The 11,093-nt window shown below is 45.1% G+C and overlaps 1 protein-coding gene across 1 annotated transcript; it reads left to right on the top strand.

The window, feature by feature from the left end:
* Positions 1–4,638: 4,638 nt before the first annotated feature.
* MNS1 (meiosis specific nuclear structural 1) lies at positions 4,639–10,926 on the top strand. The gene is made up of 9 exons (XM_088519661.1): positions 4,639–4,735; positions 4,851–4,978; positions 5,471–5,573; positions 6,377–6,606; positions 7,340–7,556; positions 7,638–7,745; positions 8,972–9,229; positions 10,165–10,290; positions 10,766–10,926. The coding sequence occupies exons 2-9, from the start codon at positions 4,953–4,955 to the stop codon at positions 10,862–10,864; spliced, it is 1,167 nt and encodes a 388-aa protein (XP_088375787.1). The 5' UTR covers positions 4,639–4,735; positions 4,851–4,952; the 3' UTR covers positions 10,865–10,926.
* The last annotated feature ends 167 nt before the right edge of the window (positions 10,927–11,093 follow it).

Here is an 11,093-nt window from a genome sequence, read left to right as displayed (position 1 = left end):
GAGGAGAGTACATGGCAATACAAGCGTGATAACTCGAGGGCGGTCGGGGGGGTTGCTGTCCCTTGTCTCCTGCTCGGGAGGAACAAGGTGTGCGCTGGGTGCAGGCAGACGAGCCCGAGCGGCCCCTGTGCCTGGGGGTTGCTGCGGCCTCGGCTCCGCAGGCCGGCCCGGCAGAGGGCCCGGCCAGGCCCCGTGTGCGGCTCTTGGCGCTGCCGGGCTGGGACGGGGTGCGGAGCCAGCTGGCACGAGGGCTCTCGCCTGCTGGATGGCCCTGGGGGGCCAGCGGCCACCGGTGCCCCACGGTGAGGCCTCACCGTGGACAGCGCTGGTCCCGAAGAGCCCTGGCAATAACCAGGGCGATTTGCCCGTTCATTGTTCTGGAGTTTAAAATTGCTGTTTTATCAGCAGTGAAATGTATCGTTAACCATTGTGTGCTCTTCTCTACAGGCTTCTGAATAAAACATCAGGGAATTCACTGAACAGGCTCAGGGCCTCCTCCAGCTGTCCTAGCGCTGGGCCGGGAAGCAGCGTCTGCAGCAGCTCCCGAGCCCTTCCGAGCAGCCTGGCAGCACGAAGTGCTGGAGCCAGAGCTGGACCGAGGCAGCAGGGTCACGTGCGCATCACACTCAGCCCCTTTGGGGACTGATGCATGAGTTTGCTTATTTATTTTGTTGTTGTTATTATTTGTTTCTTTTTGGACTAAATGATTAAGTGAGAAAAGCTCTTGTTGCACAAACCAAAAATGTGGTTATAGCAGTGATTTTTGCAATCATCTTTATACACAAGTAATGTATTTGTTTAAAACAAAATGGCTGCGGGCAAAGCAGGTTTGCCTGGTAGCTGCAGCTTGGCTTCTCCCCAGTGCTTGCTCTTTTGATTAAAAAGAGCATGGTGGACATGGCTCTCTAATTGTTTTTAATCGGTAAATGCTAGCAAGGCTGTGCCAAATGCACAAAAGAAATGCCCTGCTCTGTAACCCTAACAGAATTGCTTGCCAGGCAGCCAGTTGGCAAGAGAGCTCAGGCTTCTCTGTGTGCTGTGAGAGCTCATTTCCCAGCTCACTGAATGGAACACACTCTTATGTTGGGTATTGTGTGCAACCTGGTTGATGCTGATACTATAATCGCTGTCTTTTATTCATGACGCATCTAAGCAATTCACCTTTGTAGATCAAAATAGGGAATCAATAAGAAGTGCTATAAAATATAGGGCTGCAACATTACAAAGCTGCATAAATGATGTTGGCAGAAAGCATCAGTTGGGGAGGGATGCAGAAGTCACAAACTTAGTATTGTTTAGAGTAGTGAGAATGGGAGAGAATACAGAAACACTCAAAGAAGGAGTGAAAGGAGCAGCCTGCCAAAAGCTTCGCTTGGAACAAACCCTGAACAGATAGTTTTAGGCTGGAAAGAGGTTTGATATTATGACTGAAGAAACTGTGTCCTGATTGCTCATTTTTTTTCTGCAGAGTCCAAATTAATTTGGTCTTCATGTTTCAAGAAGCATTTATGTTTTCTGGTATTGCTAGCGTGCAAACAAAGAAAGGACAAGGATTGTGAGGAGGTAAGAGACTGATGGATGAAAAATGATTTTGTCAGAACTTAAGTCTAGAAGGGACTAACCCATCTGCTGGCACAGAAGCAGAAACAGGTTTAGTTGCACTATCTTACAATTTCTATTCTTGAACATCCTCTCTGCAAACTACCTCGGAACTCAGTGTTCTCCTGTCTATTTATTAGAAATAAAAGCAACAATTTCATGCCTAATCAGCAAAAGTCTCCCTATCTATGTCACTGGAATAAAATTGAGGTCTTTGGAATTTATATATTCAGTTGTTAAAACCTGTGTCTAATCCTTGGAATAGTAGGCGAGTGTTTGATAAATTTAAATGAGTCAGTAATAAGTATTAATAGGTAATGGTAAGAGCTGTTTTTATCAAAAAAAAAATCATGCTATGCAGTACTGCAGATATAGATGCAGTGAAATCTTTTAGTTATGTCAGTATTTAGATGCACAGCTTTTACTCTTCATTGATAGGTAAAGATGGAAGCCCAAAAGCAAAGAAAAACCCATGTCCTTGAAAGACAAATTCTGTTCATGTCCTTGCCACAAACAGCCTTTCTGGACTGAGACATTCCATTAATTCTCTTTATTCCTTGAAAATACTAGAGCTAAATATTAATTGAAACAATGGTTTCTAGTCAGATACAGTTGTATTTTTGAATGCATTTGAAGAACTGAATATTTTACTTGCTCATAGTATTTTTGTTTAAACGTAAGTAAAAGATGCTTCCTGCTACCATGAGTACTCTTCCCAGTACTGCAAGATAATTAAAAACATATATAGTGTTAGTGCTATGATTCTCTTGACAGAGACAGCCCCTTAGCTGCTAGATCTGCTATCCCATCCATCACTAACATCAAGCAAAGCAAGCATTCGCTTCTCTGTGACTTATCTAGGTCTTTAGGAGATCAATAGCACTGCTCAAATGTTGCAGCCTCTTCCCTGCTAATTCACATTTATCTTTTCATCTGAATAAGGCAAATTACCTCACAGAGAGGCTGTGTTATCCCCAGTAGTGGTTTATAGTGTTGCAAAGTCAGCATGACCCACATATCTTATCTCAGCTGGAATGCATTTGTCACTGTCACATGGTGTGATCATCTATTAAAACACCCTAGAAAAGGAGGTAAACCTGCAAAATGGCTTCACCATGTCCATTTTAATAACCTTTTCTGGTGTGTACTTGTGCATCACCTTAATTTTAACCCCCAAATAACTCCCCCATTGAGGGGAGTCGTTGCTCCTCTTTACTTGCCATTCGTTAGACTGAATCTAGAATACTGCATCCCATTTTGGATGGGTGCAGTATAAGGAAGGTATTGACTAATGCGGGAAGTTCAGCATGAGGCAGGGGCAGGAGCACAGCGCGGTGACGAGGGGAGAGGGCACAGGGCTTGCTCAGCCTCCAAGAGGGGGGACGTCGGGGGGCCCCCAGCAGCTGCCGGTGCCTGCAGGGACATTCCCGAGACCACAGGGCCAGGCTTTTTGTTGAGGTGGGAGCAGAGAGACAACGGTCACAAATTGTCACAAGAGGGTTTTGACAGGATATAGGGAGGGAAATGATACCTATGAGGACAGTGAAGCCCTGTGACAGGAGCCTGGGGAGGCTGTGTGGTCTCCATCCCTGAGGTTATCCCTTTGCCCTGATGGGGCAAAGCCTTGAGCAGCCTCAAGACCCCTTATAGCATCTAAAGCAGGAGGAAATGATTTAGTGTTTAATTCAATGAAGGGAGCAAGGATGAGTAAATGGTTGTTTCTGTAGGGCTTCTGGAGTGTTTTCCCTTCCCTGTTCCCTGTGCCAGGCAATGCACACGCTGAAAGGTTACTCTGGAAATCTGCATGCACAGTGAACTTGCTGTATTGTCCCTGTGGTTTAATTTAGGTTGAGGAAAGCTATGAGGATATTAAAGGTAAGAGTTTTCTGAACACAGACTGCCATAAGGTGTGAGGATAAAAGAATTCTCCAATTGCATTATTTACTTCTTTTTATTATAGACACACTGCAGCAAATCTGAAATGTATGGGAAATCAAAGAATAATGAGGCACAGAGGACTTGAAACTTGGATCTATTTTCCCTTTGGGATCTTACTGAAAATTATTGCTGTGTTCTGTCCTTTCTCTGAAAGAAACACTATTCACATGCTCTGTGCTAACATAAAGATACAGCCACTTTTTAATTTTGTAAGTGCTTTGTGAACTCATGCACAGGTCTCTCATACACTCCCATGTTTCTATCCACTTCCCTTGACATCTCCATTCACACGTTCTTCCTCTTCCCATTCCTTCTTTTTAGAGATTCAAACTTTTCAGAGTTTCAAATAAGTTGTATGTGCAAAGATTAAAATTTTACATGTGTTTGAAGGTTTTTTGAAGGTTAGTTTCCAGATGCGAGGATAATCTTTTGGTAAGGAAGAAAATCCCTGTGGGTTGTGATGGGACTTGGCGCTCTTGCTCAGGAGAGCACCCAGCCCTGGAGGCCACGGCTGGCCCAGGCCCACGACAGTTCGGACCTTCCTCCCTCACAGGCCCCTGCCTGGGGAGCCCGGAACGCGGCGCTCTGGGCCCGGTGCTGCCGCCGCGCGGGGTGCGGAGGGCGCCGGGCAGGGCGGAACTGCGGGGCAGGCGGAACTGCGGCGCCAGGGTGGCTGGGCCGGGCCGGGCCGCACTGCCGGGCTCCGCCCCCCGCCGGCACCGCCCTCCTTCCGGCGGGGCCTGCGCTGGGGGCGGGGCCCTGCAGTGGGGCGGGGCCGCCGCCCTGTTGCTCGGAGACGGCGCGCCATTTTCCCGCCCTCCCTGGCCACGTGATTCAGGTGCCTCCCGCTAGGCCTATGGGAGCGCCGCGTCCTCGCGGAAGTTGCCGGTGCGACCTCCCCTCGCTTCACTTCCGCCCGGCGCCGCCGTGTTGCCATGGCAGCGCGGCGCGCGGCGCGGCCCAGGCGCCATGGTGAGCGGCGGGGCCGGGCGGGAGCGGGCGGTGGCGGGAGCGCGGCCGGGGCCGGGGCGATGGCGGCAGCAGCAGCAGCCGCCGCAGCCGCCGGGTGTCTGCGCAGGCCGGCGCGCGGCAGGACGCGGCGCTGCCCGAGGCGGAGGAGCGCGCGGCGCGGCGGCGGGCGGCGCGGCTGCGGGAGGCGGCGGAGCGCGAGCGGCGGCTGGAGGCGGCGGCGCTGCAGGTGAGGCGGGCGCGGCGGGGCTGGCGCCGGGCGGCCCCCCCGTCCCGCCGCCGCGGAGCTCCGCGGCCTGCCCGGACCCGGGCCGCGCTGCCACGGGGCCGTTGGCTGCGCCCAGGCGGAGCAGGGCAGGCGGCAGCGAGCGCGGCAGCTGGAGCAGGAGGAGCGGCTGGCGGCGGAGCTGGCGCGCCTGAACCGCGAGAAGCAGAAGGACGAGAAGATGAGGCAGCAAGTGAGAGAGAACAGGTATGGCCTCAGAAGTGCAGCTGCTTAATTCCCACGTAACCGCCTGCTTTTGTAAAACTCTTTATAACTATTCAGTCGCCTGCTATCTATTTGTATTTCCTGATCCCGTGTATCTCCATTTATTTGCACAGCACCCAACTTGAATTCCTAGTAAGCTGTTGATACTGCCATTGCTAACCCCTTGTTATGGATTCCATAGAAACAAGCTGCAGTTGTGAAGTGTGGAACACATTTGGGCTTTGCACATACATATAATTCTTGCTGTAATATTACTTCAAATCAGTTAAAATTTCTAGTTCAGTTTTGAGTTGTTCAGTGGCCGTTGCCTTCTTTTTTGTTCTTGTTTATCAACCTCAGCACATTAACTCACCCGTACGGAGATTTGATTTCTCAATAGGCTTTCAGGGATGGATCTGCTCTTTTTTTGCAGGTACCTGCCTCCATCTTATCCTAATTCAATAGGATACAATTATTGTTTCTGTTTTTTTCCAGTCTTGAACTTCGAGAGTTAGAAAAAAGGCTAAAATCAGCCTATATGAATAAAGAAAGAGCTGCACAGATTGCTGAAAAAGAAGCTATCGAGTATGAGAAAATGGTAATTGGCTTCATTCCCATTTTGTTCTCAGCAACCTCTAGAGTGCTGGAACTGTTTGTATGGATTATGCTGAGGAATTCTCCTTTGCAGCCGAGGGCCTTTTTTATTTAAACTAATTTAACATTCTAATCCAATATTCTAAACTAAAATTCAACATTTTTTACAAATCTCTTGTTATTACTAAGGGCTGATTAGCTGCCTTGAGAAAAACGCTCCTTTTCCTGGTGCAGGGAGAGCAGCTGCACGCGGGGACTTGCTGCTCAGAGGGGAGGTGCGGGGCCGTGCGGCTGCCCTTGTGCAGCCGGTGCCTCGCGGAGGATCGGTGCCTCCACAGCAGGTTGTTGGAAGTGCTGTCCTGCACTGAATATTTGTCTGAGTAACTCCAGAAAAGAATTCGGAGCTTTTGTTTGTGGAATAACATGCTGATGACGGGGAAGCAGGTTCTGATTAAACTGCTGTTTTGTACGCAGCTCGGAAAGAAAGCGCTGCAGGTGGAGCACACAGTTAAACCACGTATCGGACATGGCGCTGCTGTGAGCCGGTTTCAAGATGGGTGCACTCCCTCTCGCAGTAGCACAATGTGTAGTGTCCTTTAGGTGCTGTTAGTTTGAGTTCTTTTGTGTATCTAGGGCTTCCTTGAAGATATTTATTTACAGAGCAGTCTACTGAGGCGTTATAATTACAGATGATTTAGGGTAGAAAACATTTGGGCTGTTTGCAGTGCTGTGTAACTCCTTTCCTATACTGTCGTTTTTCATTACAAGTTATATGAGTCAGAGTAATTTTTTTTTTCCTTTTTTAAGAAACGTGAGGCTGAAATAGCCCAAAAAATGAGGGAAGAGTATGACAGGGTGACAAAAGAAGAAAGTTCTGCAGAGCTGAGGCGAAACAAAGAGAAGAGGATGTATCAGCAAGAACTGGAGAAACAGCTCGAGGAGCAAGAGAGGAAGAAGCAGGATGCTTATGAAGAGTTTCTAAAAGAGAAACTCATGATTGATGAAATAGTAAGGAAGATCTATGAGGAAGACCAAATGTTAGTTACTTCGGATTTTTATTAATTTAAAACAAAAACTTCTATTTTAAAAAAGTAAATTTATTTTATAAAAAAAGGCCCATTTTAACACATCATTTTCTTTCAGGAAAGTTTCTTAGCCACGTGAATTTTGCCATTTAGAGCGAGAGTATTCCTGCCGTTCCAGACTATCTTGTGTTCGTTTTCCCTCAGTCTGTGATGTAGCCTCAAGCAGTGCCCTCTTCAGAGCTGTGCTGCTGGCAACTACTGCGCCTCATTTCCATCTGGCCTTATATTCCTGCCTCCTTGTTATCTTGACTTTTAAGCTTATGTTTGGACATAGGTAGGAAAGGAGATCTGCGTGGGTAGGGATGGAGAATTGAGTGTGAATTAAAAAAAGAAAGGGGGGGGGGAAGAAGTTAAAAGTGTTCTAAATTACACACAGCTGTCAATTAAAACAAAAGTCTTTTTTAAGCCGCTTACCTTCCTTCCTCCTCCCCTTCCTGTTTTGATGGAGCATGTATGAAACACAGTGATAGTGGCTGCCAGTGAATGGAGTCTGTCTCCCTGAGTCAAGGGTTGAACGTGTTGAATGTTTCTTTTAGGAGCAGTACGTTAATTAGTCCACCTAAGGGGAAAAGGGGCATTTGAATCTTACGCTCTGGATATGCTGTCAGTGATGACCACGTGGCCTTTTTTAACGTGTTAAGTAACTGTTTAAACGTTTCTCTCCTTTTTTCCTGCGCTTATATAGGGAAAAGCAGCTTAAGCTAGAAAAAATGAGAGCAACACAGGCATATATTGAAGAATTTAAAAAAGAACAAGCTCTCTGGAGAAGGAGGAAACGGGAAGAGATGGAAGAAGAAAATAGGAAAATCGTGGAGTTTGCCAACATGCAGCAGCAACGAGAAGAAGATCGAATGGCTAAAGTTCGGGAAAGTGAGGAGAAAAAACAAAGACTTCAAAGCATGGTATTGAAAGTTGACATTTATGCAACAAATATTGAATATTCCTATATTTCATAAAGAAATCCTTTCTCCTTCTTGTCATAGATTGCCCAGAACCTGAAAAGGGAACAGCAGAAACGTGAAGAACTGGAACAAGTACGACAAGAGCTGCATGAGGAGGAACAAGCTGAGATGGACAGGAAGAAGGAGATGGTAAGTGCTGCCAGGGAGCTGGAGTGGTACATAGGTAACAAAGGAGAAAGGAGACAGGGTTACTTCATTATTCCTGGACTTTTCCTGTCGGATGTGTCTATGGCTATTTCAAAAGTAAAGACAATTTGTTAGAAACCAGAATTTTTCTATGTAAAGTGCATATTTCGTGTACTTGTGTATCAACTGTTAAAGTAAAACTTGAATTGGAAAGACAAATCTTGCAACCTTGCAATAATTCCTGCAGAACATGCAGGTCAATGAAGCTGGTCTAGATGGGAAAAATATACACTAGTGTTTACACAGTAAAATTCCTAATTTATAATTATGGCTCTCTGATGCATTTCCATCTACATCTTGCCCTTCGAGAGGCCAGTAATGACCCTTTCCAAAACCTTTCCTTTAGTAATGCTGGTAGGTTGCCCATGTCTAAGCGTCATTTTTACATTTCAGATTTTGCTTTCTTGGCTTTGGGATGGTTTTGGGGGATTTAGATCCCTCTGCAGTCTGTAAGGTGTCTCAAAGCAAAAAGCCGAATGCTGACAAAAGTTTTAGATGCTTTAACCTAACTGAATTTCAGTTGTTTCCACTTCCTGTCCTGGTAAAAGGAGGTTTCCCACAACCTTTATTTCTTAAACTTTCTTAGTGAGAGAAGCAGTTTTCAAACTAACCTTGTTTGGAAGGGAGAATTCCCTCCTTTGATGAGTTTCCTCTTCAGTCCCTAACATGTATTATGGTTTTATTTCAATCAGGAAAAGATGTGAAGGTGAAAGGAGCCCCTGTGGTCCCATTTATTAATTTATTCACCTCACCAAGGCGAATGCTTATAATTTTGAAGTTCAGGTTTTAGGTTAATCAATTGTCCGGTGGTGTTGTTCCGCATGCTGCCCTCCACTTATCTTGCCATGAGAGTGACAAAGAAAATGTTACACAGATGCAAGGACATTAACATTGGTATTTTTAGAGAGGACTGTCTCGTTTCACTTCATAGTCATAAAAATAGTATTTCTCCTTTTGTTCTGGACTTAATTTTGACAGTCTTGAGAGACTTGTCATTTGACCAAAGTGGTTAATAATTCAGACTTCACTGTCACATGTGGAGTGTCTGCACTTCATTATGCTAGAAGATAATGACTACAGTAAATTTATGCCACAACATTCAGATAGACTGATAGTCAATAAAATGCTCTTTATGGAAAAACTTCAGGAAAAAATATTTTCCTTTATAGGAAGAAATTGAAAAGAGAATAAGGCAACGTATAGACTTAAGGCAAACATATGAAGAGCAATTGGCTTTAAAGAAGATAGTGCAACAAGCTATGCAAGAAGAGGAAGAAGCCTTCAGACAAGAGATGTTGGCCAAATTTGCAGAGGACGATCGTATCGAACAGATGAACGCTCAGAAACGAAGAATGAAACAGCTTGAACACAGAAGGGCTGTGGAAAAACTTATTGAAGACCGTCACAAACAATTTCTGGCAGACAAGGTAAGAGAAGTTACTTCTCACTGTTGCCTCGTGTCTGAGCTGTGCTGCTCCAATACAAGAATACTTTTCCTATGCCAAGGAACTATTTATTACAAAGGGATTGTTCATTAGGGAAGGGTGAGGGGAGAACTGCAGAGAACGTGCAGAGCAGGGGGCAAGGCTTTGGTTTGCTTTACTGACAACAAAAAAGCCTTTTTAGAGCTAACCTTGCTCTGCTCAAGAGTCAGTAGCCCCTGTACATCCCTGTATACATGATCTGCTCTGCAAACATCTCCCAAAGAGGTGCACGAGCAGCACCACAGCTGTTACACAGCTCGGTCACTGATGAGGCAGCACTAATAATATGTGAGAAGGGGGAAAACCCAGCCTTGATTTCAGTTGCTAAATTAAATCTCTTGGATTAGCATCTGAGAAACAAAATGCTTATATGTAGAGATAGTCATGACATTCTATTTTGCAATTGGTGGCTTTGTTTTTTGGGGCATAAATGATACATGTAATGTGAACTGCAGTTTCTAGTCATCATCATGAGAATACATGCCTGTTTTTCCTTCTCCTGGGTTAGAATATTAGGGTAGAAACAACCGACTTAGAATCAGATCTCCACTTGCTGATCCTTTAAAACAGGTTCTAATATAAGATTAAACATTTATGTGATTAGGCAGGCTTGATGTTTTGCTTTTCAGAGTCTTTTCTCTTGTTTGAAACTTTTTTCCTAGTTACTAAACGTAGCTTGTTTAAACAGTGCTTGTTTTTGACGTGCAGTTTTTTATCTTTTTTAAATGAATCTGCTATGACTGAGAGTTAATTACTTGTAGACACTGCAGACCAGGAGAGGAAACTTACTCCACTGACAAATATTTCTGCTCACACTACTGTAGATAGTGGTGGAACAGAACAGAAATTGAACAGTACTGAAAACTTGTTCATTGCAGGAACGTGAATTTGAAGAAAGGCAGTTAGAAGAGAGAAGACAAGAAAACATTCGTTTAATTGTTGAAGAAGAGAGACAGAAACTCCTGAAAGAGCATGCATCTAAGTTACTAGGTTATCTTCCTAGAGTAAGTGAATTATATTACCTTAAACGTTTGTTTTGCAGATCACTTTTCCCTTGGATAGTTTAAAGTTGCAATAGGAATCAGCAGATGTCCTTGCTGTGCCTGCCTTCCTGTGCTCACTTTTGTTCTTTTGATTTGGGAAGCAGAGAACAGAAAGGACTCTTGGTGTATGGGGCACTGTGTCAGGGCTGCATTTCAGCACCGGTGGCTCACGTGGGACGAGCTCAAGAGTGTCCCTGTTGTCCTTTGCACATCCAGAGCTTTAGGCGTGTGGATGGCAGCTGAGTATTTGATGAAGGTTTTCAGGGCTGTCAATTTGTCTTGACACTTGGGTAGTCATGGAGTTTTGTTTTTAAAAGCAACATGAAGTACCATGGATACAAACTACTGCATTCACTTTCATAGCTAACTTCAAAGATCCAGTAATAATCTCTGTATTTTGCTTAATCTTCCCATGTGTGTGTTTACCCTATTGCAGGGAATACTCAAAGATGAAGACGACGTTAACATGCTTGGGGAGGAATTTAGGCTGGCCTATCAGAAGAGAAGTGGCAACACGTCTCCAGCAGAGCACTGACGTTTCCCCATCTCATCCTCTGCTCCACCACTAGATGTCATCCGGTTGCTAAGGAAAATGTCTGTTCACTGTTGAGTTAGTTCTTCCTTAATGTTATAAAAAGGGTCTCCATTTTAAGACCAGAGTTCTAAACTGAAGAGCAGCTAGTTCTATTTCAGTGCATATTGTGCTTTTTCCCCTCATCAATAAATTATTTGTTTATGGATTGCTCTATTACTTTACCTAAAAC

This window comes from Tinamus guttatus, unplaced genomic scaffold (assembly GCF_059628265.1).
Source record: "Tinamus guttatus ecotype Peru unplaced genomic scaffold, ASM5962826v1 Tinamus_guttatus_pri_ptg000004l, whole genome shotgun sequence".
Classification (NCBI taxonomy): domain Eukaryota; kingdom Metazoa; phylum Chordata; class Aves; order Tinamiformes; family Tinamidae; genus Tinamus; species Tinamus guttatus.
This window is presented reverse-complemented; position numbering and strand designations above follow the sequence as displayed.

Bases quoted from the DNA above. Each gene is read 5' to 3' on its own strand.
- MNS1 (XM_088519661.1), top strand. From the start codon at position 4,953: ATGAGGCAGCAAGTGAGAGAGAACAG. The intron at 4,979-5,470 runs GTATGGCCTCAG...GTTTTTTTCCAG, and splicing joins CAGCAAGTGAGAGAGAACAG to TCTTGAACTTCGAGAGTTAG. The intron at 10,291-10,765 runs GTAAGTGAATTA...ACCCTATTGCAG, and splicing joins TACTAGGTTATCTTCCTAGA to GGAATACTCAAAGATGAAGA.